Genomic DNA, 26,341 nt, shown 5'->3' on the forward strand with positions numbered 1-26,341 from the left:
TAAAAATTTGCAGACTGTTTTTTCCTCACGCAGACATTACGGGCAAAATTAGTGGGTGGTTGGGGGGCGTGGCAGCTGCCCTCTCATTTTTTGGTCGGGAAGGGGGTAAGGGGATGGCCGGGGCAGCCGTGGAAAGTGAGTGCAATTTTCCTTCGCTGGTCTACATCATCAATTTAGCCTTCTAACCACTTCTCCATTTCGCATACCCTGGAAATAGATGATGATTTACTATGTATACAATCGTAAGTTTAATAAATTTATATTAAATGAATAATATAAAGCATGTGGTAACTACAGAAGTTTGATTCACTGAATATTGCTGAGCAGTATTGTTGTTTTTTTCTGCTATTTGATATAAATCACTTTAAAGGGTATTGCACCATTCGATGCCAGAAGTTGACCCTAATATCTGGTGTTGCGCCCGCTGTTGTTGTTGCGGTTTCATGGGTTTGAGGCTGCCGATGCGGATGAGGATTCGGATGAAGCTGCTCCTGCTTTTGCTTTCCCATCGCCGCTGGCTGTTTCCGCAGCAGGAGTGGCGCAAAAATATCAGGCACAACAACATCGCCTCGGATGGCAGCAACAACTACAGCCCGTTTCATTGCGCACTTTGTCGGTCAAAACTTTCGACATTAGCACTTAATTTACTGGCCCAACTTAATGAAGTCTACACTTGGCTAATTTACGCGAAAAGCTTCAGCTACTTAAGAGGAACATTCATCGCGGCCCAAGTCCCATAACCTCCACTCTGGTTAAAGTTTTTCATCAGCAGACACAAAAGAATTGAAATAGAAGCACTAGTGTACTAAAAATAAAAATAAAATATAGATAAGTAAATGTTTGCGATGACCTCATAAATTGTTTGCAAGCTGATTCCAGTCCACACAAATATTTTAAGTTAATATAAGTTATCTCTTTAAGTTATCTCTTTTTAAGTTATCTCTCATAAGTTGTCTGTTTAAAAATATAAAATAAAATATTTTTTTATATGTAAGCCGCAAGGGTATGTGGGCTTCTGTTTGTAGAATTCAATATACCCCTTATCGATTTATTATATTTTCTTTGAATAAGCTTATAGATAAGCCTTTTCCAGTTGTGAGTGTTTTGGAATTGGAGGTTTGATCAGTGTTTCTAGTTTGCTCGTCGCGTTCTGTTGAGCTGGAGAAATGTTTGGATCGCTGAATGCCAACTACGTGCGGATGGTCATTGCTGGCTCCTCCGTAGTTGTTTCGCTTCTCATAGCGGGCTTTACCACCACCTGGGTGGAGATCCATAAGTGCTGGGGATTCATAGTGTGGCCTCATGTTTGCCTGCTGCAGATCATCGGTGGAATATTTTTATTCGTGGGCTCCTCAAAGGTAAGGCAAATACCTTGTTGTATAAAGCTTATAAAAGGTATTACTTTTCTTCATTTAAATAATAAGATTAATAATAATAATAAAATAATAAATAAAATCGCAGAGCAATCACTGGCTTTTCCTGCCCTGGCTGCTGGCAGCATGCATATTTATCTACACGCTTCTGTACAAATCCATCGTGTACTTCTACAATCTGGAGGGCAGAATGTTATTCGTGGTTCCCCTGTTTCAATCCATTGCAGGTACTTTTCATAAAGCTTTTCAAAAATAATTTTTTTGTTTATGGAATTTGTTTTTAATTAGGTTTCTGGTCCTATTTCATGTACGATGTCTTCCGGGACTTTCTTCAAATGCACACTCAATCGCATCGAACAATCGCCATAATGGAGTCCTTGCAAACGGAATATTAGTGCGTTTGTCTTTTTTTTCTAGCCCAGTGAAAAGCAGTTGAGCCGAGTGTATGGAGCAAATAAGTGTGAACATGGTGTTTGCTGCGGGGTGTGCTTTCGTAGCCAAAAGTAAAATAAGCGTTAAAATGTCTGCTAACCCAGTGGAAGACTGGTCGGTGGGGTGTGGGTGTGGGTTCCGGGTCTCTTCTGGGGCTTTTGCGGTATCGTTGCATGCGTATTGCATTACCCGTCTCCTGTCCCCAACCACCCAACCACCCCCAACCCAATGGCCCACCCCCTTTGGCACAAAGTGGCGTATGAATAGATACATGTTTTGTTGCCCGTTTTGTTCTGTTTGCCATCCCACAAGCCCCTTCTCCGCCTGTCTGTGGACTGGTTGTCGTAATCCAACAAGCAGACAGGTTAAATACACCGCAAGGACAGACTCACACACACACACACACACACACAGTGAGGCTGCTGGAAAAAAGTGTGACAAAGATGGTGGGGAAAACTGGCGGGAAATGGGCGGATATTCGGGGAGGCGACTCGAGTCGCGCGATTCGGTTGGGAAACAGACGCATCCAAACAAACAATAATCATGCAACAATAGTGAGAGCCGCAAACAAATTGCTTTTCTATGTATACACTGGAGTACAGGGAGCTGAGTGCACAGGGGAAAAATAAGTTATATTTCATAAATAACAAGATACAAAATACAAGAACAAGATATTTAAAATCTAACATTATCAATCTATTTTGTGAATAAAATTAATCATTTAAGAAAGAAAATATTAGTAATAATGTTATAATATTGTATTTATTCAACAACAACGCAATTGTTTATTTTTAAGCTAGTTAGTAATAATCGCATTCACGAGGCAATAATATTTATTATTTATTTACTTTATAAATTTCATAAAACATTAAAAAAAGCCGCATTTAACTGATAACATGTACTAATAACGCATAAAGCTGATAATACGTATACGTAGACTTTGATGAGCTTTCCTGGATTTGGTACCCAAATCCGATAGATTTTAATTCTCCTGTAAAAAAAAACATATTTTTAAAACTTACATTTATTGAGCACCTTTGGTTTTTCCAGTGAGCGTGTCATGCTGGGGCTCACTAGCAGATTAGTTTCGTTGCGAGTGTGTTTTTGAGTTTTATTTTTGTATTATTTAGTTGCCTTTTTTTGCAGACGCACCAACCACAGAGAATCAAAAGCCGCATGGGCGTAGTCAGTGACACCTAAAAAAGGGGTGTAGAGCACTGGCAATTAGAATGGAGAGCGTAAAGTTTGAATGTCCTCCCCTTCTCAGCTCCTGTGTCGTCGTGTTCTTGTCCTCAGATCCTTGCATCTTCCTTCCCAGTCTGCGATGGGCTTTTGTTGTCTGCAAAGTTTGCCTTTGACACTGGGTGCCAGATCCGCCCCCTTTCGGAACCCCAATCCCCATCCTCAGCCACCTGGCAAGCAGGCAAAATGGAATCCATTCATTCAAATCTATGTGAGCCTGTGAGCGTTAGTGTCTGTGCAGCTTGTTGAACAAAATTGAAAATTAACTATAAATTCTGTGTGGCAAAACATGCAAACATGTTTGCGGAAATACCTGACAGACTCAGGAGGGTCAATCCAGGGGGGGAGGGGGGTGGTTTGCTGCAGAAAAGATCAGGTGAGGTGGCAGGGGAGTGGCACAATCGAGCAGCCGAGGTGTCAAGCGTTGCAAACACCTTGGTGACATCGAACCCTCCACACAAAGCGATTCATTGTTGCGAAATTTAATGCGAAAAACTCATTAAAATAAAAAACAGCAAACAAACTTTGAATCCACCGGGAGCCCAAATTGAATCGCCCAAAATTTGTGATGGTTTTTTTTTCGGCTGTACAGTGAAGCCCTTCAAAGGTGCTAAGTACATACAAGAGGAGGCCAAAAAAAAGGCAGGGTGTTAACCCTTATGACAAGTTGGAGCTCAAGGGGATTGTGCACTCAAAAAAAAAAAAATGAAATAAAATAAAAATTTTAAATAAAAGTAGTAGAGAAAACGTTGTTAATAACTATTAGAGGCAATAATGTTGAACAATGCTTGAGCATTCATTAATTTTCTTGAGTGTACCTAATGAGCAAGGACAGGCATTTTTATACCCCTTACTGGTAGAGTAAAAGGGTATACTAGATTTGGTGAGAAGTATGTAACAGGTAATGAGGAAGCGTTTAGGCCATGTAAAATATATATATTCTTGATAAGGATCAATATCCGAGAAGATCTGTCCAGGAGTAAGGTCTATAGCGTTCTCAGTTATATTTATTCGCTCGGTGTTTTGGTTTGCAGAAGTGCGACCACGCCCACCCGCAAAAAAACAATATGAATTTTCCCCCTAAAAAAAAGGAAATGAAACCCAGACGGAAAATCAAGGGAGCCCGAGTTATTCCAAACGGCGGACCAGGAACAATCAGCTAGACTTAACTAATAAATTCCCGTGAATTCCGCACGCAGTCGAGTCGAAGCGGAAATCATTTAAGCTGCCAAATCAGCCGGCCAGATGGTCCAAACAAAAGGCCAGGGAGCTTGGAGAGGAAGGTGCCCCCAAACGGAATGGGAGCTGCAAAAAGAAAGCGATTAATATTCATTCAGTGTCGCGCGTATATCACTTTTTATTTGCACAGGGTCGTAGTTTTCTGGGCGAAAGGTAACCCTGCAGCGGTGGGCGTGGTGGGCGTGGCTGGGGAAGGAATGCCGGAGCAGGCGCCGCCAAGTATGCAATGGAATTCGGCGCACGCAGCGGCAGGTGAGCTCGTGTGGCTGCTCCACTTGTTGTTGTGTTAATGCGAACGAGCGTGTGAGTGTGTGTGCCAACACACAATTACATACAACAATTTGTGCTTTGTTTGGCCGCGTGTGTGTGCGTGTGTGTTGGCAGGGAATCCAAATCACCAAAGAGCAATCGTGGAGCAGCAACATGGCCAGCGGAATCAAGATGGAGGTGGATACTGTAAATGCACTCGAAGAAATCACAAGGAACTCAAGGCAAAAAGTACAAAAATTACTTTGTACCTAGGAACTCAGATATCAAAACGAAATATTTCAGTATCATTGATCTACTCAACACTCTTTTTGTGGCACACAACACTAATACCTATTTTCCCAGTGCCCAGCGAACCCGAGTTGGCCTGCGGAAATCCAGTTGGCTTTGTGCCTCTGACACCTCCCACCGGAGGCCCCATCCCACATCCCCTCCCCTCCCCCGTGGCCCCACTCAAATTGGAAGCCCAAATATGAAGTCGAAAAGTGTGTGGGGGAAGGGGGCTTAAAAGGGTTTGGCTAGGGACGGATGATACTATTGAGGGGCGGCTCTATCGTTCCTCCGGCGCTTAGTTTTCAATGTGAAAATTGAGAAAAATTGCCAAACGAGTTGGTAAGCGATATTCTCGGCTCCGCCTGCCGTTTGGTCCGATGCCAGGTGATGCAGTTGGGCCATTGTTGGCCCAAACCCACCTTGGCCCAAACCGACTCCATCTTTGCCAGCCGTAGAGATGTCTGCCTCTCCACTCACTTATTGTTAGTTTCGCTCGCTTTGTTTTGACAACTTCTGGAGGAATGCTCTGTGAACTGAACGCTTCGTCAAATAAAAACGAGAATTTTTGGCTTCAGTTTACTTCCGTTTGCTTTGACTGCCTGCTATGCCTTCACTTGGCCACCCCGGCAATTGGAGACCCAAGAAGCTGCTGGCAGCCATAAGATTACGATCCAGCAGAGAGCAAATGACGCGAAACAGTCGCACGGACATGGCCAAGAGCCTCTGAGCCAAAAGGGGCTGGGGCAGCAACAACACGTTCCTTGCATAAAAATCGTGCAGGCCATGCTAAAAACGTTTATCCCTTTTAGCCCCAAGTTCGGCTCTGGAGGAGTCCTGCCAGCTCCCGCAGAACAATGGCGGCGAGACACTGAGAAAAATAAAGTCAAATCCTTATGCATATTAGACTGTTAAGGAAAGTTGAAGTAGAATAGCAAAGTGAGTTATTCTGGAATATTTGTTGTTTTGAAACAACTTGGCTACAGAACACAGAAATATTTCTTTATATTTTGGAGTGCCTTGATTTTTTTCCAGTGCACTGAAAGAACAATTTCTTCGTCTTTAGTTTCAAGGGGCCCCACGACGGACCGAAAACCATTTTAAATGGAACGTAAGCCGAGACTGATGGCCAGCAGTGGAATACGTGGAGCTGGTGGCTGGAGCGGGAGTGGCGGGCAGATAAATGCCACATCATTGGTTATTTATATGCGTGCGGATCTCAGGTGGATGGCCCTGGCCTCAAACGATATATTTATTTGATTTTATTGATATACAAGCGGGCGTAAGTAGTGCATATCCATCTCGGCCAACGAGTGGCTTAAGTCCTGGCCGGTCCTGTCATTACGGAACGATACCAGTTTCAGGTGAATGTCGGCATGGGAAATTAATTAAATCGCATTCAAATGATTGGCTACGTGCCATTATTAATTCGAGCATAAATTATTCCACATGCCCTAATTCCAAGCGATTTTACCACCCCCCGCCCCCGCACAATCTGTGGTCAATCACTTGATTGGCTGGCCGCTCAACGAATGGATCTGAAAGTTTAATGCAACACGTATTGGCACTTCCAATTTATGGCAATTAAGTGAAAGTTCTATAATCGCCAAAGAAGGTGTTGCAGAAAGGACTCTTGCAGCTCACCACATCAATTACTAACCAGGGCTAATTGCGAATGTGCGGCAGTTGTCATTTTTCCTTGTGGATTTGCAATTTCGATTTTGACTCGAAATTGTCCGTATACATGAAATACGTTTTAAGCAGCATTCGCAATTATATATATAAAAAACTGCTAAGAACAAATTATACTGTTAAAATCAATGCTTTAGTTACGATTCTTAAAATTTGAGATAAATCAGTACTCAAAGTATTAGTCTAGATAAAGAAGTTGTTAACTGATTACAAACATAGAAACAATAGTACTTTCTAAAAAAAAATTGAAATATGGATAGAAAACAGTATTTTGAAATCACGTATATGATATTCATTTTATTTTTCTAAAATAAGCTTAAATGTATTTTACAAATGAATTCATCCAGAAACCAGGATTTTTTTTAGGGACAATCTTAACATTTTTTAGACTGTTCCCACAGAGCAAGTCTGTAGGCTCAACAGCAAAACAAACTGTTAAAAATGCCGGTAGGCGCTTGAGAAGTGTTCCCAGTAACAGTTGCAACGGCATTGCCAGCACGAAACTCGTTGTTTCGACGAACTTCAGCGACTGCCAAACGAATGAGAGCGAAGCCGAAAGCCCAAAAAGCCGAAGTTACGAAGATACGAGAAAACTTCGGCGGCGGCGAAGCAACAGCGACGGATTGTTCAGTTTGTCTTGAAATCGCGACTCGAACGGTCATCGTGTGCGGTTGTTGAACGGAAAAGTGGAAAAGCGGAAAAGCGCAGTTAGAAAAACCCAGCTGAGAAAACTCGTGCAACTCGCTAGCAGTGCCCAGAAACAACAAACAAGAAGAATAAATGCGAAATATATATGAAAAACACAGGTTTCAGTTTCAGTGAACAAGTGTGCAACATAACTCTCGGCAGCAGTGAGGTGAATATACAAATCTCGATCCCCAAAACGACTGTGCAACGCTCTCCTCCAATCCGAATCCAATCAGAATCCCACCTGAGCTGAGCGCTACCTGCCAAGCGTGTTTCACTTTGCATTACCCGCGCTGACCAGTTGATCCCAACTTGTTTGCAACCCGTTCTCTTTCGTGGCTCAGACTGCGGAAAAGAGTGCGGATGGCGGAGTGCGGAATGCGGAGTGCAGCGTGTGGAAGAAAGACAAAGGAGTTATTTTTGGCCATCAGTTTGCCATTTGCATTTGTGCAGCCAGCCAAGTTGGCCCATTCAGCACATAAATTGCGAATGCAAACGGCCAAATTGTTATTGCCACTTAGAACAGCTCTAAGCGCAATTCTCTCGCCTTTTTTTCGTTCCGAGCAAAGTGTGCAATATCTTGGCCGTAACAGTAGCCACCTGGTCGCAACTTGCAGCAAGCGATTCGCGATTTGCGACTCGCGGCTACCAACAGAAAAAAAAAAAAAAATTGAGAAAAAAACGCCACCAAGACACAAAAGCTGGTTGAAAAAAGTGCTGGCGATTGCATCGCATGTCGAGGTTGTTTCGCATGCCCTTGCCCCTCCACCGCCCCCTACGTGACCCACCATGCCCCTTTTGCCACGCCTCTGCATACCCCCCTTGGGTTGCCCAAGAGCCCAGCAACAATGCGAACAGAAAGAACTTCAAAAGCACTCCGACCCTCCGTCTGTTTTTTGGTGATTATGAGCGCAGAACTGCAGCATAGGGTCAAGAAAAAGTCCGGCCAAGTCGGCAGTTGAATGACCTAACATTTTGAAAGCAAAATATCTTGAAATACTAAAAAATCGTTAGGTTGTATTCATATGATGGGTAAAGTTGTTTATATGATCGAAATAATTAAATGTGGTTCTAACTATTGTTAAGCTATTTATATACAGACAAATTATTAGGTATTCGGTAATTAAAAAACTTACATTCTTACAGAAGGACTTATGTTCATAATATTTGAATGTCTCAATTAAACATTCCGCATTGTTTTTTTTTATTTTTTTTGTAATTGCACATAACTAAAGAGTCGCGCTTTTTTTGATACTATCAAAACTTTTTTAGAAATTCCCCGCTTAAGACAGAGGCATAATTATTTCACAAAGCGTTAAAAAACGCAATGGAATTTCTGCCGCAGTCAGTTAGGGTATTAAATGCAGGGGGCACAAAAAGCGTTTCAGCTCGTTTCGCGGCGCACAATGGAACCCGAGAAGATTGGCCCGAGCCGAAAAAAGTGGCCAAAGAACCTGGCCAAAAAGAAGAAAGTGCCTCGTTGGCCAAAGAGGGAAGCAGGGCAGGCGGCAGGCTCAAAGCATTTAAGCGCCTTTGACACTCAGCTGGTGGCACAAAAAGGGGGCATGGTCTTCTGGATTAGGGGATTGGTGGGTCATGTGAGACAGCTGCCAATCAATGGCAGACTAGGCCCATCACTTTGCGGCCATTTTGGCTCGTGTGGCATGTTGCATGTGTGTTACAATCGACAAAATAAACGGATAAATAAAACAAGAGCCACGAGAAAATCGAAAAAGGAAAATAGAAGAGGAAAAACGTTTTCAGAAATCGCTTCGAACTTCCCTTTTGGGCCAGGCAATGAGGAAATTATGCGCTAATGGCAGCCAAAGTTCAATTTCATAAATAGTTAACTTCAAAGTTGGTTACATTCTCCCAGGAAAAGTCAGTAAATTACACACACCGTGTGTACACACACTCAATTGCCGGATAGAGAGAGACATTTTCAGCTTATTAAATGGAATTAAGCAATTTCTGCGTTATTACCATGAATATTTGAAATCGGGGGCAAATACCTAAGCCAGGGGATTAGTTATGCCCAGACTTTACTTGCGCACTTTTATTCTTATTGATTCTTAGGCGGCAAATTAATGTTTTCATTGCGTTTTCCGTGCTCCGCCGCCTGTCCAACGGAAGTGTCGTGTGGCCCAATCAAACAAATACTCATACTCCGAGAAAAAAAAAACATGGCCGAGAAAAAGGAGCCACACAAAGCAACCAAATTACGCCTAATGGTTTTTTAATTGTAACAATAATTGCCGTCGCCATTGCATGAACAGTAGCAGCAGCAGCAATCAGAGCCCTTAAGAAGGGTGAAAATGGCCGAGGGGGTAGGCATCTGACCCTCCTATTAATGAGAGCTCTTGGAAATCATTTAGATGCCTCTGCAAATTGCCAGGCACTCATACAGTACGGAAAAATGTTTTTATATATAAGGAAAACGGGTATTTATGTGATATAAATTGGCAGAATAATCAGAAGTATGAGTACAAGTTTTTTGGAATTCTTTCACGTTTTTTAACTAACAGTTTATCATGGTTTCTTGTAGATTGAAAAACATAAATAAATGGCGTACTGATTTCTATTTAATTACTGCCTTTTAGGCACTTTTCTTTAAATGTTCAGAAAATAATCAACTTAAAAGTTTACCTAAAATAAATGTCCTAAAATTACTGATATTACTTAAAACTATAAACTTAAAAGATACTTAGATACTTTTGATTTTTGAATCTGAAGAGTTTTGCCACAGTGTGAGACTGTGAAAAACCCTGACATTTTGAATAATCAATTATAAATATTTACACATATTACAGAAAATGCATTATTTCATAATTGAAATTAAAGATTTTTTTTTTCTTTCCGTGCATTACAACGAATTGGAGGCTCATGTTTCTGCTGCGCTCGACTGTTGCTGCTGTGCAGAAGGCAGCATAATTGTTCGCTTCATGTTTGCGACTGAGTGTGCGTGTCTATAATTAAGGCCAAAAAGGCGAAATGGAAAAAAAGTGCTGGCCTAAGCTATGCCAACGACTAAACAAAAGCCAGCAATGAGACGCTGAACCTTGAACTTGCCGCCGCTGATGTGGATGGTGCTGCTGAACTCGGCTGCTATTTGGGTTTGTTTGATTCTATTCATTGTTCACTCGGCGGCAGTTGATTATGAGTGTTATTTTTTGCTTTTTGTTTCGTGTTTCTATTTGCTATTTTCTGGCTGTTTTTGCGAGCTGGCTTGTTGCTCTTTTGCTCTTTGGTCGTTTTCGGTTAGCCAACATAGCCCGAAATGGCCAAGCGTAGCATACTTCTGTGCGCCGAGGGTCTCTAATGTGCGCCATTTTGGTTTTATGCGGGGTCGGTGCCAGTGTGTGTGTGTGCGAGTGCGAGTGTGAGTGTGCGTGTTGGCCCATTTGCCCAGAGGTCATTATAGACGCTTCCTTGGTCCGCTCGGCACGTTGTGGCCGCCAACTTCCGGTCTTGTTGCTCTTGATGTTGCTGTTGTGGCATCTGCAAGTGTTGCTGATGTTGCTGTTGCTGTTGCCACTTTGAGCCTTTTGGCTTTTGGCCTGGTCCAGCTCTCTAAAGTGGCAATTTGTCTAGTTCTGTAAGCGCCTCTTTTAACGATAATGATGATTGCGCATTGTTGCGTTTTTATTTCAGTGCACAACCTGTTCACACGCACACACACACACAGCCAAATCCACTTGGAGTTATGCCTTTTTTTCTGTGCTTGTGTGTGTGAGTGTCTGTTTGCTTAGCATTTTCCGATTTTCATTCATAGCCGCACCGTTTCCCGTTTCATCCTTTTTCGACCGTGTTCTTTCATTCGGGACTTTTATTATTTTCATTGCCATTTCTTATTCCATTTGGCCGTCTGTCAGTTGTCTGTCTTTTGGTTTATGCCTTTTGCTTTCTCTCACTTTTCCCATTTTTTCCCACATTTTTCGCCCCCCTTTTTGGCCAAAACGTGTCGTCGCCGTTGTTAATTTTTAGTGTAGGACGAATGTTCGCATTTGCTTTATTGGCCATGGCCGAAATGCAATACCGTCTAGACGCCGCGTTTGTCCAGTGAGAGGCTTTTCGGGGGCCAGGCCAACAGCCCGAACCAATCGTTTGATGTTCCTATTTGTTTTGGCCGAACTATTTTGATTTGCTATTTGGCTACAGTCGGTTTTGTTTTGGCCAATTCGGCATGACTGCTTTCGGTTTGATTTATTTTACATATTTTTTCTATTTGCCATTTGTTGGGTAAATAAAATCTAAAAGTTTCCATACAATTTTCGTCAATATTTAACCACATAAAATGCATTTCACATCGCTCTGTGTGTGTGCGTGCGTGCGTTTGTGCCTCTGTGTGTGTGTGTGTGTCGTAAATAATCAATAAACATTTTGCGGTTACCGACGGTCAGTGTCGTGGCCCCAGTTGACATCCATCGATGGCTATCGCACTCTGGACTCTGGACTTTGGCCGACGGCATCAGCTGATTACTTTATCACAAAAGCGTAAAATGAGGGGCCGAACGGCAGAGGGCTAACACACACACACAAACGCTAACGCACACATGCATAACTTAGCCGGCATTCACGTGCTGCACCGAATGACTTTATCGACTGCTAAACGTCGCTTGGCCATTTGATGCGGACATCGATGTGCACACGTTTAACCCACTGGCAAGTATTCACACAAACGGAGCACTCGGAAAAAAAAGATTGTGCAAGAGATAAGGAATCAAAAATGGGAAATATATATTATCATTTTGCAAACCTTTTCAATCGCAGACTGTCAATTGTATTTGCAGGCTGAAATACCTCAAAAACTATAACATTCGAAACTGAACTTATCTGGTACTTTCAAAACCTGAAACTATTCCACATTAAGGTATCTCAATAAATAGCTTAAATTGCATAAAAAAAGATACTTTTCAAAAAGAAAGTACTTTTATTTCGAGTTGTAGAAAGTCCTGATAATTATCAAAGGGTAGTCAAGTCATTATGCCCATTAAGTATGTCAGATTCGGTACAGCTATCGCATTATTTTCTAGCAGTGTACTTTAGTGAGCAGCACACACACTCTGCGATAATTTTTCTGCTTTGTCGTGTGCCCTGGCTTTGCTCATGGCTCCAGTTCACATCGTCCTGGATCCTGGGCCATGAGTCCTGAGTCCCGAGCTCCGAGTCCTGAGCCCCCTAAATGTTTATTGCTTCATTCTGTTCATTCTGTTGCGCAATTTAATCGATGTCTGGCTGCTTGGCTGACTGCGCTCCACTCCACTCCACGCCACTACACTTCACCCCGTTTCCTGATCCCTGATTTTAAAGAGCGGCTAATGTAAAGCGTTGAATTATGGCAATTTGCGATTTAATGAAACTTTATTCAGCCGGCAATCAGAAGTGCTCCATATATATGTATGTACATGCGCTGCCTGTCCATCTTGATGGGGCTGCTGTTGGTGTCGTTCGGAGCGGAGATTGCGACTCACTCCCCCCAAGGATTTTGATCCTTTTAAGCAATTATCTTATAACACAATCCTGTGGGGGTCAATCCGTGCCTCATTTTGCGCTCGAATGCGCCGCACAAAGTATTTAAGTAACTCAAGCCGTTACCAACAAAACAGATTTGGCTGAAGGAGAACGGATAGTGGCTATGGGATTTGGTAGCTCGGGATTGGACCAGAGGTGGGGACGGGGTTAACCCTTTTTGTTTGCCCTCCTGGATTATGTATTTGTGTTTATCTTCAGTTTTTGTCTGCTCTGTTTTGCTGCCGCTGCTGCGAAAGAGAGAGCTTACCGCAAAAAAAAGGGGCAAAAAAATAGAAAGCCGTAATGAAATGCAAAATCGCTTAAGTTCGCCGGCAGGGGAAGCACACAGCTGCCCCGCCCCCCCAAAGCAGCCGCCCCTTTTTGTTGACAGCGTGTTAGTGGAAACTAAATGAAATTTTCTTCATGCTCTAGCTTTGTGGGTTTTTGTTTTTCCCCCCACCGTTTTTCATGGCTCTGTGTCGGCTGTGTGTTAATGTGTTTGGGGGTGTCTATTAAGGGTGCTACATGTACATCAGGACAGACATCATTCTCATCATCGTTACGTCCTTGTGATCATCATTACCATCGGTGTGCTGGCTGCATATGTAGTGGTAGTTGTACTTGCCGCCGTTACCTTGGCCCCATTGCCATTGTCCTGTGCATAATTGAATGCTCAGACGCTTTTCAAATTCCACTTAATTCCCGGGGTGCAATATGTATGGTTACATTGTGAAAAATTAGTTTTATATATACGGCATAGTAAAATATATTTAATAGAACCTTCTATTATTGTCTAAAAAAGGCAGAGTTAGCTATGGTAAAAGGATTTGCTGTAAGAGTTGGAGCAAAGTAGCTAACTCACTACCTCATTTTTCTCTGTGCATATGTGTAGGAGTTACCTCCTCAATGACTTCCGCATAAGTGTTTAATTTCCTGTGTATTAACATGCTTAGCACAACAGAGAGAAGCGAATAAGCTACAAAACGCATTGCAGATATGAAAAAGGGGTTGCAAAAAATGAAAACCAGAAAAGGTGCGTTCTGTGAACCCCCCTCTGAGTGGGCTGGCATAACGATTTGTGCCAACAAATTTATTTAAAAAGGATTATCAGCAGCTAAGCGCCATGCTGGCACACTTCAAAGGCCGCCACGCTTTTCCATCGGAAAATTTTTGGGGGTGGGAAGTGGGGTGTGGGTGAGGATGGGGAGCACAGAGAAACAAAGAGCAAACAAAACACGTAAGCGCCGCCATGGCATATGCAAATTTCAATGTCAGACTCAGTCTGAATTTGAATTTGAATTTGAACTCGAGTATGAATTTGACATTCAATTTTGTTTTTTATGAGTTGGGGGGAAAGGATCGTGGGCTAAGTGGCTTTATTTTTGATGATTATGGCTGGGGACAGAGTTTAAATAATCAAAATTCCGACCATTTCAAGATTAAGTCCGAAGTTCCAGTAATTCGATGCGCTCACAAAAATCGAGTTCTAGGATGTCTTTTCATTTTATGAAATTCCTGCGATAACCTTTCGCTTAACATGAACTTGATGACATTTATATGCTTTTAAGGGGGTTCGCCGCCGGGTTCATATCGAGTTTAAAAATACCGAAAAAATTGTAGCAACCGAATGAGAAGGCGTGAGAAATTCAATTTGTTGTCACGTCCATCAGGTTAAAATGAAAGTGGCGGGAGATATTTTGTGGAGCTGGGTTGGCATTTTCATGTTATTGAATACTTTAAAAGGTTTTTCGACTTCTCCTCCCCCTTCACCCCATACAGTTCCGAAAATTCGAATCTTTCTCAATTTTCAGTCGTGTTTCCCGGGTCCTTTGTGGATTTCTGGGGTTGGTAAAATTCTAGTTGAAACATTTTATTTACTAATTGCTTAGAATTTGCTGTATATGTGCGTACATATTTTGGGGAAATTTGTTTCTCCTTCAATGAGTGCCCGTGCGAGTGTGTGTGTGTGTGTGTGTGCATGTGCGGAAGTTCACACACGCCTGAACACTCAGAGCCTGTCAAACGCACTGCTGGAAAATCCCCTTGCAGTTTTCCCTTTCGAAGTTGGCTGAAAATTTTCAAATTTCCGGCCCGCCCACTCCGCCGCGCCGAAGGAAATTGTCTACGCATGTTTCTGGCACTTTTAAGCGGATATAGTATATGTGGGAAACTATTCCGCCAGCTAAGTCTGCTCCTTATCCATTATTAATACACGGCCCAAAGTGTTCAACACAAATTTGCAATTTGCTCAAGATTCGCTGGGTGGCGGGGTGGGGGCGTGAATTAGCCCGGCCAGCCCGATAAGCATTTCCCTTCGCCAATTTCACCCTCCAACTTCGACTAAATGGCATATGGATTTCCGTTGTCCGTTCGTGCCTTATCTCATTGCCATTGGCAATGTCTGTCTGATGTGATAATCCGCAGGAATTAATAAATAAACCATTAACAAATAAACTAGAGCTCAGTCCATGCACACACAGCATTGCATTGTGATGGGGTGGTGGGTGGTTGGGTGGCTATGTGGCTGGGTGGCTGTCGGTGGTCGCTGGCCTTTGGGCAAATGTGCGTGCCGCTGGGAAACCCTTATCAAGGACTCACCAACAGCGCCAGGCAGGTCCAACCCTGACTTGACTTTCTGCAAACATCAGCAAACAAAAGCGGAAGGCTCACTCCAACACCTCACTCTTAGGACTTTTCCTTGGACAGTGGCGCAAATCCTTTAATGTGGTCGAACAATTTGCAAGAATGGAAACCTTTACTTTTTAATAATAGAATAATAAATGTTCACCCTCTTTCAACTTCACTCTTATGCGTTAGCTATTATTTGATTTTTATACCCCCAAACTAAAGGTCAATGCTTTGGCAATAAATTTCATTTGAGGGCGTGCCTTCAAAAAAAATGGGAGTATCCAATGCAAATGGCATTTGTGCGTGTGTCGCCTGAAATTTCAGTCAATTAAATGAAAATAAATGAATTATTGATAGTTTTCATGGCTCTCGTACAACTTGAACTAAACCTTGGCCAAATGTAATTAGGGGATGAGTCGACGGCACAGCCAGTGGAAGAATGTCATTTGAATAATTTAAACTGTTAGACGCGCTGGCCGTTCGATTGCCAGACACAGGACATAGGACATCGGAACATCAGGAGCACAGGACACCGGGCGGTGCATGGTGGGCGGTGGGCTCTGGAGTCCTGCTCCTGACCGGAGCCACAATGACGTTAATGACAGTGACGAGCGGTTGTTTGCTTCAGTTCTCGACCAAACATTCGGCGCAAACAAACAAACAAACAAATGCACGCACGTACGCCGTGTGACGCACACTCACACTCACTCATAAAAAACAATCAAAATGCAAAACGGAACCAGGCAGACGACACTCCATGGGGAAAGACTTCGTGTGTGCATGTGTGTGTAGGTACACTGCAAGAAAAATTGTATACAAGTTATAGTTATAACTTTGCATGTTGGATTGCACTTGATTAGAACTTAGAATAAGCTCAAGCTCTTGATTTTCATTTCAGTAAGTAACTTCTTGTCGTAGTGCATCTCCTTACTCCCTAAACATTTTCTCTCAGTGCACGTGCGTGAGCCTTGCACCAGGAGGATCAACGACAAACACAAATGGCTCCTGATTGCAGGCAGGAAGCAACAGCTAAGGGGATGTGGCGGTTGGACCGGGGATTGCGGGGTTTCTACGTCTGTCTGGCTATGCGACTAGAATTCAACATTTTGCCGCCATTAAAATCAAATTGCACTTTCGTGCAGCAAAGGCCAGGATACTAAGCCGGAAAATCGGGTGGAGAGGATATGGAATAGGCAGCGGGGTGGCGAAGCGACGGAGGTCACGAGCCGCGTCAACGTTTTTGGCAATTTCGGCGAAATATTGCTCTCGTTCCTCTGTAGCCATGCTTTTTTTTATGATTAATAAAAGCAAATGTAAATAGTCGCAAATAAAAAGCAGCTAAACGAAATGAAAGCAAGCGTTGCAAAGGCGACCTTCAGCAGGGTGGTGCAGGTGGTTGCATTGGTTGGAGTGGGGGTGGTTGGTGGCTGGTGGCTGGTTGGTTAGCTGGGAAAGCACTCTCTCCTCGCCCCTCTCTGGTCCCACAAACTTTCGCTTAATTTCTATTAGCATTGCTGTCGCTTCGTTTTCATTGCTGCGGCACGCTCCGCAGGTTGCTGAGGTTACCCAAGGGTTGGACGGGGTTGCGAAAGTTGCTGCAGGGGTGAATTAGTGGGTGAGGGGTGGCGCGGTGGCAAGGTGACCGGGGAACGCTGAGGGAATGCAACTGTCTGCCCGGCTTGATTGTTTGTATTTCTCATGGCACTCGATGTCAGTCAAAATCGCTTCGTTTTCCCCCACTTTCAAAACAGTCAAGCTGGCACAGATCGAACCACATTGGATTTGGGAGTTACAAAGCTAATTCTACGAAAAACATTATTTTTGATTTATTTTATCATACCCATTTGTAATTTCATTAAATGGAATGAATGGATCACAAGCTTTCCACTTAAATTAAGTTTAAAGGACATCTATATGCTGTGCAAAAAGTCTGTAAAGTTTAGCTATAAAACGCTATTGCCACACAATTTTCGTTAGAGCTGCAGAGAATTCAACTTAGGGAACTTTGACTGTAAACCCATTCCATTCGTAACCCCAAAAAAGTATGCACCATACCACCAACCGAACCCACCCACTTTGTACTGCTGTTTGTTTTACAACGTTTTTAACTTGTTTGCAAGGATTAGGTAAGCAACTCAAACAAGAGCGAGTGCCCAGGACATCCAGCCAGCCAGGATGCAATGCGAACTCATAAAAATAGACAAAGACATGGCCTGCCAATTTTCAGTGGGAAAATGATAGCAGGGGCGTATGGGGTGCGGTGGCAAGTTGGGGAAACTCCCCGACCAGTTGCCATAGACTGATTTCCATTCAGCAACCGTTGCCAACATTAAATGCATCGAATTACATTTTCTATTAACCAACTTTAAGAGGGGCTGGGTGGTTGTTTGGGATCGTGTGGCTACTTTGTGTGTGGAAAAGGGGGGGGAGGGCTTGAGGCTAAATGGGGGTCCTGTTGTGCCAGCCCTGAGCGAATGTTGCTCGTTTGTTTGCTGCTTGTTTTACAATTCGCTTTTTTAACGCTTTCGCGCTGTGATTCCTTCGTCCTGCCAGCGGGTCCCTGACATTGTTGTGCGGCGCCTTGAACCTTTTGCAGTCCCTGGTCCTTGAGCCCCCGCATTCTCCATCCAAGCCGCAATCCCCAACCCGTGGCACACAGCCACCCCCTGCTAACCCGTCTTGATTGCAGAAGTTTTTGTACTGCGCTTTGGCTAAGAAGCCGCTGGCTGCACGCCGTTTAGACCAGCTCTTACTCCTACTCCACCTCCAGCTTTCTGGCTTTAAGTTATGAAAACTTTTGTCGTTGTTTTTCCTGCCCGCCTTTTCTTTTGCCGCTATGTTTCTCCACCTCGCTGTTCAGGTTTTTCCACGTATTTGGTTCCTCTTTAAGCGCACATTAATCAAAGTTTTTCGCCGGGCTTAGCCGAAGTTTGAGGGCATTTATAAGGCAATTGTGGAGCTCGTTTCGTTGGCCACGACAGGTGTGTGTGGGTGCCGGCTACTTGGCCCGTTTCTTTGACGGCTGCACTGGACATTGAAGCCATATGACATTGTGGCCTTACATTCAGGAGCGCGATAAGAAAAGCGGAAGGTATAAGGCATAATGAATATTAGCTAGTTTTTCAACAAATACATCAAAAGAGTTGTGGGAAAGTTCAAGATCCCTTCCCTTCTTACAGCTCAGGAAATACCTTCATTATTTTACAGGGTGGTGATTCATTGAATGGTAAATACTATGTTATACCATGTGGATTTTGGAAGTAAAAAATCTGTTGATACATAAAATCGATAGTTTTGAAAGTCCAAATACATTGAGAACTCAAATGATTCTATATTTGACTTCCCTTTAAGCTAATTCTTTGCCACAGTGCAGCTGGACAAACCTGTCAAACAAAAGTCTCCGAAAATTCCTGAAAACTTTCTCGTTCCCCGAGAACTGACCAGAGTTCTGGTTTCCAACTCCCTCCCCTGCTAACTCCTATTTATGCTGCTCTGCCAGTGGAGCCAAGTCGAAGGGCTGGGACAGCAAAAGTAAGCTGCAAGACATTCCAAAGAGCCGACTGTCTGAAGGTTACCGCACACTCACACAATGCCTAATTGTCTTTGGGCTCGACTCTGTCTGGCCGACGGCCCCTGCCCCACCGCCGCCCCCTATTTTCCGCTTTTCCCGCACAGCACCGATTCGCCCCGCCCCCTCAGGGCCTGTCTGAGTGACTTATGTCTGGCTTTAGAGAACTTTTTGCAGCATACAATGTTGCATTGCAAATTGAAACACGCGACGCTACGCGATGCGGAGCATTGGGAAAAAAAGAAGAGAATTTCCCAGACACACACACACACGGAACTACGGGCATATGCATAAATAATAATGCACGAGCATACTTTAAGTGCAGGCGTCTGCTAGGCTCAAAGCCCCGATTCTCTGTTATATTCCGGTTGAAGTTACCATGCCCATACCCATTTCCATTTCCACTCCCGATCCCGGTCCCTTTCCATCTGAAAACCCTTCACTCGTCTAGCCGTCTGCTCTCGCTTTGGGCTGTCCGGTTTTTCCAGGAGTTGGGCAGTGGGTGGCTTGTATGCACTTCAGTTGCTCGCTCGAAAGTGTCTGCTGCATTTACCCTTGAAAATGTAGCCGCTGCAGACTCCGCTGCACGTTGCACATTGCCCGTTGCAAATGAGTTCAATACACTTGGCATAAACACAAACATTACTGGGAAATCCACTCATCGCGCGGTACATTTCCCACTGCGCCGGCGTCGCATTTCCCAACTAATAATGCTCTCGAAATTCTCGCTCTTTCAGGTTTTTACCGAACTCACAGCCGAACCATCGCTGCCAAGACGAGCGAAGCCCAAAGCGAGTGTGTTTATTTAACACACTTCCTCGTGGCGAAAGCCTTCAGTTCGTGTCTGCTGCTCGCGAAGTGCGCGCCACTGTGAAGAGGGAAAGCGGAAACGGAAACGAGTGCGTCGCAAGCGATAACGGAAACGGAAGCGAAGGAACATGTGTGTGTGACGGGAAGATCTCTGCTCCCCGAATTTAGAATAGATCGTATAGATCACAGCCAATGCCGCTCAATGCCCAGTTAAAGATTGCTCAATCAGTGAACAAAGTGACATCCGCGAAAGTCAGTGACTCAAACTGCTGTGCTAAAAAACAACAAAAATACTCTATTGCCGACTTTAGCCAGGCCAAAAGGCAGGCAGTCAGCATGTGTGCCACGGGGAAGGGTAAGCACAGGCTCTGTAGCCTCAGTGTCCTGCTCCTCGTCCTGGTCGCCCAAACAGTGCACGTGGAATACGCCGGGGCGGATTATGAGAACACCTGGAATCTATATTACGAGCCGCCCTGCTGCACGGGCTCATCTGCTGCCCATCATCTGCGCCACCACAAAGGTAAGTCCCTCCAGTAACTCAGTGCCATCCTTCTTCACCCACCTCAACCCGCTGTTTCAGTCAAGGTAAGTCTAAGTGGTGGCCAAGGCTAAGGAGTCCCGACTAATTTGCTGCCGGATTAGGGTGGGTTTATATGGCAACTAAATTCACTTTGACTGCGTGCTGCACTGCGAGATAAAAAGACACTCTCTGTGCTTAGTGTTTAGTTCTACAGATCATAGTTTATATAATATAATATATTACTAGTCAGTTTTTTTTATGAAGCAAAACTACAAGGCATTAAGTAGTGACAAAAAGAATTTCTCTTGTTACAGTTTCCTAGAAACACATGCAAAATACTTTGGCACAGGTTATAGTTGCTGTTCTTAGAATTTGTTATATTATGATACCATAGCAAAAGAGAATGCAACATCAAACAAGCAATTCTCTTTAAAAAAAAATCTTCTCAGAGCGTTAAAATGAGATATTTTTTCTAGTGCCCTCGTCCAGAGATATGCGAAATACAAATAGAATGGCTTAAACGTTTTCCTCACTTTGTTCGGCCTCGAATTCCCAGCCAGCTAAGCCCCGGCAAACAAAACTATTCACAACAATGGGCTGAGGGCCGAAATCGAAGTTTTGGGAAATAAGTCAACAGCTTACATAGCCGCGAATGCCAAGAAGCCGAAATAGATGTGGCTGCGAGTGTCTGTGTGTGTGTGTGTGTATGTGTGTGGGACGCGGGGGTTTCCCTTTTTATGGCCGAAAGGAATAATTTTCACTTTAAGCGGATTTGCCGCCCACGCCCCATGCTCCTTTTCTTGATTTGCCATTTCGGTCCACTTCCGTCGGCGACGTCTGTTATCCTTTTTCACCCGGCTCTCTGGCCATTTGGCATCCAGAACTCGTTCGCATTGCTATTGTTTTGCCATTGTTTTATTTCATCGGCAAGACATTTCTCTTCCGCATTGTGTGAAGTCGATAGGGGCTTTCAGGGAATCGGCGAGGTAGGGGGGTTTTTTTTTCAGAACTTATAGACTCATTCGCGCGCAGCAGCCTGTGCTTCCTTGTACTTTACTTTTCCGCCAGTACTCGAGCAAAATTAAAAACTTTTGCCCGGCTGCACGGACTTCGTTTCGTTGTTTGTTCAACGGCAGGACCTCTCAACCGACCCAACGCCCCACCGCCTCACTGCCCGACTTACCCCCATCTTGACCGTCACTTCCGCCACTTAAGATGTGTTTTATTTTACCCGAGCTGTGCGGCGCTTTTTTTTCTGCACCCCAACTATTAGTGTTTAATTAGTTTTCAAGTGGACTTTTTATGGACTGAAAGCCGAGCTAAGCCCAACACAGATTCCCGTTTTACTGAGCTGTCGCTGAATAATTAAAACTCATTTCGCATATCGGATGAATGTGAGTAAGTAATCCGCTTTAACCAACAAAGTGCAGGAAATACTATTCGCAGCAGCAATGCAAATCTTTTTAATGCTCATCAGAAATTATGACTAGCCGGGGCTATTATGTGTGAAAATTCGCCTTTGTCTCGCATTTTTATTTACATAAACAATTTGGGCTTACGCAAAGATTCTCATCCTTACAATTATTGCAATCTGGGTAGGGATTTTCCAACCGCAGAAATGTAAACAGAAACGAGTTTTAAGCGCTCAAACTTTTCCGGCGACCCACAAAAATAAAAAAAAAGGGAAAGAAGGATATTTTCAACTTCATAAAGGTTTTCCGAGACGCCAAAGTAAGCAACAAAAACCAGACCAAATAAAAAAAACCGAAAAGGGAAAACAAGAAGGAAAGTACGAGGCGAAAAGCGTTGGGATAGCATATCAGATGTTTGCGTTGTTAATTAAAGAAAAACAAGCAAAAGTTTAATGGCGAATATTAGCGCTCCCCCGCTGAAATGACCCCCAGAAAAGCCCCCAGACGCAACCTCGATATCCACCTGGTTTTTGGACCAAAGCTGCGAACATTGCGTAAATAGAAACAGCACAAAAGGGGTGCAAAGGCACACACACACACACAGAAACTTTGCTCCTTATTTCCCTCACGCACGCAAAGCCGAAAAAAAACGGCACAAAAAACAGGAAAAGCGGGAAAACAGGAAAATGGCCGGGGGAGCCGTAAAGCAGGGAAATGAAAACTGTTCACAAATGTTCATTCCTCTCGTAAACTTAAAGAATTTCGAGCATTTAGCGCTGGCAGCCAACAAAAGTTTGTTGTTTCAGCCAGCACTTCCCTTTTTTTTTGGGGCTGAAAACGAGGAAACTTTTACGTTCGACCAGCAGGTGGATGTAGTACTCTGAGCTGTGGGCAGCCATCGTCGGCTAAATTAGCCAACCCAGCTCAGCAATTAAGCAGCAATTTTCAGCTGTAAGCGCCAAAGGAGGGCTAAAAGTTTTTGGCAAGATTTCTTGCCAGGCATTTCATAAGTCCATCAGCAAATTCACACAATTGAAGTCAAGTCGAAGGTACAATTGGCCAAAAGCGAACGAAAAGCACACACGCAAGCACAATCAATGAATGTGCCACCAACAGGGCGTATACGCAATTTGGGGGGATGATGTAGCTCGGGGCCGGAATTTAAGAAAATCAATACAGGTCTGCGCTCCCTTTCATGTGTGTAGCTGCCATAAATAGCAGATTCACCTGTGTGCTTGGGTTTTTGGGCCAAATCCAAAGCCGACTAAGCCATAATTTACAATCGCATTGACCTGATTTCCGGCCTGAGGATTCATTAGCCAGCCAGTGCCAACTGTAACTGCAACTCCAAGTGCCATAATTCAGTTCGCTTGGCCGCAAGTACAAATGCTTGTTTGACACACAGAGTGTGTAATTTATCTTAATGCAAAAAGCAGAGTCGTAGCGCCTGTGACCTTCCCAAGGATCAGATGCGGCAGACCCAGATACAAAGATACAATGGTGCGGATATAAATACACCAGCACCCACACGGGTTGCGGTTTCTTGTTCCCTACGAACAAAAGCCAGACGAGTGTGTGTGTGTGCGTTTATGTGTTTCTGTTTGTGTGTGAATCGACACCTCGAAGGATAGGGCTCCTCGACCGCAAACGAAAGGAGGAGCCAAGGATGCGCCTACTCGAGGACTTTTCCGGCCAGCTCTCCTCACGTTTCAAAGCCACTCTCATTTCGACTCGAGTTAATGACGACAAATTAATTAAACCAGAAATGTCTGCGCCACTAAATTTGATTATAAAAGTTTACGTTTTCCATTCCAATTTCCCTCCGACTGTGGCTGAGTGTGTGGCTTTTGCCATAAATTCGTTAACATAATGATGCTATACTTGTACGCATTAACACACAAAAAAAAAAAAAAAAAAACAGCAAACAAACAAATACGCATTAAAACTTTGGTCTTTCAACTTTTCTTTGGGGCCTTTCAAACGACAATGGCAACTTGTTTATAGTTTTGGTTTAACAACTTACGGCAAGCCTATTAAAATTAATTTCGTTTTATGTTAATGCCGAGTTTATTCAATTTATTTAAAACACATGTCGCTTGATTTAATTAACTTTACATGACCGTTGCGGCTTTTGTTGCATGCACCATGTTGCTCCCGTGGCTGTTGCTGCTGCAGCTGCAGCTGCAACTTGCGCTGTTGCTACTGCTGCTGCGGGTGACACATGATGGGCGAAAGCCCGATGGCCATAACACCAGACCTGACAATATTACGCCGCTATTGTTGTCAGCCGTGTGTTTTTAATTAAACACTTTAAACCGCAAGGACGAGGCTTAAACAGCTTTTAATTATAAAGAATTAACAGAAGAGCCTATCATAAAATGCAATTATTAAGCAGAAACTCTAACCATTCTGGCTTGCCAATGTAATTACTATGCTTTGTATTAGCATAGAACAGAATTACACTCTTGAACATTTAATGGTTAAGTTAGGCCCAATTTCTGGCTATTATCATGATGCATCTTGACCTCGCATGACCTCAACAAGTATCGCCCGAGGACCTTCACTCATTAGTGATGGCCATTACAAGCATACTGGAAACTTCAGTCCTCGCCAGGATGTCATAAACATAAATAATCATTAAAACTAGACATAAATTGCAAACTTTGATCTTCAGGCATAGCATTAACGTTTCGCTAAGCACTGTACACACTCGAACACACACGAACACCTCTCCGTGCACTTACTTACACTCGATTTCAATTATCTGCTCGTATTTAGATACACCAACCACAAGGATAACAACAAGGGAAAAGGCAAAGGCATCGGGAAATAATATGAACAGCCGAAATATGTTCATTCATTAAGAGAGAATGAGGGGATGAGGGTGTGTGTGTGTCCGTCAGAAATAATTCGTAGTGAAATATATTAAAGTTATGGCCTGACCCCCGGGCACATGTGGTGGTCTGGTGGTGGTGGTTGGTTGAGTTGCCCCCTTTTCTGTTTTCTGGGGAATTTATATATGGAATAGCGTGAAATTGGGGGAAGACCCGCCGCACGAGTTCGTTTGTACTGGATTTTTAGAGTGGACACCGAACTATTTTGACCGAAAGCATAAGGCTGGTAAAAGTTGTGGGGGACTGGGCGGTCTGTCGGCATTTTCCCGGGGGTTGCTGCTGTCCAGCATATTGCAAAAGTTAAATTGGTTTATTGTCCATTTTTATGACACAGAAATAACTTTGTGCCATGCCAAATAATTGCATTAAGTGCAGCCTTCCTCCCTTTCGGACTCGACTTGCATGGGAATTGTCTGATTTAAATGGATGTATCGGAGCTTTTTTGCATGATATATATATGTATATTCCGGATGGAATGCCAGGGAGGGGTGAAAAATTAACACATCATTTAATCGACGCACAATGGAAAGCGATAACAAAGCAATCAGACGGATGAAGTTTCACTGCAGGGGTATGTGGGTGGAAAGCCCATTTCTAATTAATGCTCAGATAGCACAGCTTGTCCGTGTGTTTGTGTTTGAAAATTGTGTTCACAATGAAACGCCTACGAAGTGGCAGAGAAGACAGAAACGGGAGCAAAGGCAGGAAAAAAGAATGGAATCGATTGACCTGTTTCCCTTACAGATACAGCTACAGATACTCCCAACTGAAGGTTCTGAATCGGAGTCGGATCCCAACTCAATAACGGTATTTAAGCGGTATTCTCTGCCCTGTCCGTGTGTGCAGTCATTTATAATAAATAATAAACCTGAAACAAAGGACTCACACACACACTCGCACGCACAAAGCAGCAGACAAAGGAAAGTTATGGCCAAACAACTTCTTCATATGGATATTCAATATTTATTACGCATACGCCGTGTGGTACTGTGGCGTCCTGCAGTCACGCTATTTGAAATCAATGCGAGAAAATATACACTTCATCTGTATATACAGCACTTGCAGGGCAGAGAGAGAGAGAGAGAACGAGATAGCGAGCGCAAAAGAGAAAGACAAAGTATTTATGATAAACAAATACTTTTCACATTTTCTGCGGCAGGCTTTCAATGAAATGGGACATGTATAAGTTCTTATATGTACTGCACATGACGTAAATTTATGAAAAGCGGATTGTCTTTAAAAATAAATTAGTACCACCCTCACAAGTTAAAAAACTTTTCGATTTATACTTCAATTTTTGGAGAACTTCACAACCATTCCAATAATTCAGTAAGCACCCATCGACCGCTGGCATTGAAAGCGTCTTAATGCGGCGTCGCGCACCCTTCGCTTATAAGGACCGACACATATAATCATATAAAGTCATTTCCATGAAAAATGAACTTTCCCTCTGCGGTGAGCAGAGGTGTGTTTGTTTGCTGGGGGGAAAAGGGACGATGGCGACGCGCCTTGTTTGGCCCGGCAAATGCGGCTTAATAGCAAAATATAAATCTCAACTCGGTTCGTGGATATTTTGCATTCGCATTGCGAGTATTTCAATTGTTACGCAAAAATTATGCGTGGAGCATAAAACCGCACACGGAGCGCAGATGGCAAAAAGGACATGGGCGGGGGGCACATTAAATTGCAATAGCGCACAAAAGTATGCAATAAAATTTGGCTAATGCGTACAACAAGCAGACTGTCTGTGGCTGTAAGTGTGCGTATGCCTCTGTAGTGGTGTGTTTGCGGGTGTG

The 26,341-nt window shown here is 43.6% G+C and overlaps 2 protein-coding genes across 4 annotated transcripts in view; both read left to right on the plus strand.

The window, feature by feature from the left end:
- The first annotated feature begins 1,139 nt into the window (after positions 1 to 1,139).
- Positions 1,140 to 2,515, plus strand: LOC6734767. The gene is made up of 3 exons (XM_002081734.4): positions 1,140 to 1,358; positions 1,462 to 1,600; positions 1,662 to 2,515. Exons 1-3 carry the CDS (start codon positions 1,167 to 1,169, stop codon positions 1,766 to 1,768), a joined length of 438 nt encoding a protein of 145 aa, XP_002081770.2. The 5' UTR covers positions 1,140 to 1,166; the 3' UTR covers positions 1,769 to 2,515.
- A 4,609-nt stretch (positions 2,516 to 7,124) lies between these two features.
- LOC6734768 (semaphorin-2A) overlaps positions 7,125 to 26,341 on the plus strand; it is a 44,257-nt gene continuing 25,040 nt past the window's right edge. For 2 of the 3 annotated variants that reach the window (XM_039292897.2, XR_005543765.2), the window contains exons 1-2: positions 7,126 to 7,371; positions 19,647 to 20,239. In XM_039292897.2, the coding sequence (XP_039148831.1) occupies positions 19,912 to 20,239 (328 nt within the window). In that variant the 5' untranslated portion in view covers positions 7,126 to 7,371; positions 19,647 to 19,911. Of the gene's footprint in view, positions 7,372 to 19,646; positions 20,240 to 26,341 lie in introns of all 3 variants that reach the window. The other variant, XR_006541659.1, reaches the window with a different exon arrangement.

This window comes from Drosophila simulans, chromosome 2R, assembly GCF_016746395.2.
Source record: "Drosophila simulans strain w501 chromosome 2R, Prin_Dsim_3.1, whole genome shotgun sequence".
NCBI lineage: Eukaryota > Metazoa > Arthropoda > Insecta > Diptera > Drosophilidae > Drosophila > Drosophila simulans.

Coding starts and splice junctions, on each gene's coding strand:
- LOC6734767 (XM_002081734.4), top strand. CDS start 1,167: ATGTTTGGATCGCTGAATGCCAACTACGTGCGGATGGTCATTGCTGGC. Junction 1,359..1,461: donor TATTCGTGGGCTCCTCAAAG/GTAAGGCAAATA, acceptor ATAAAATCGCAG/AGCAATCACTGGCTTTTCCT. Junction 1,601..1,661: donor CCTGTTTCAATCCATTGCAG/GTACTTTTCATA, acceptor GTTTTTAATTAG/GTTTCTGGTCCTATTTCATG.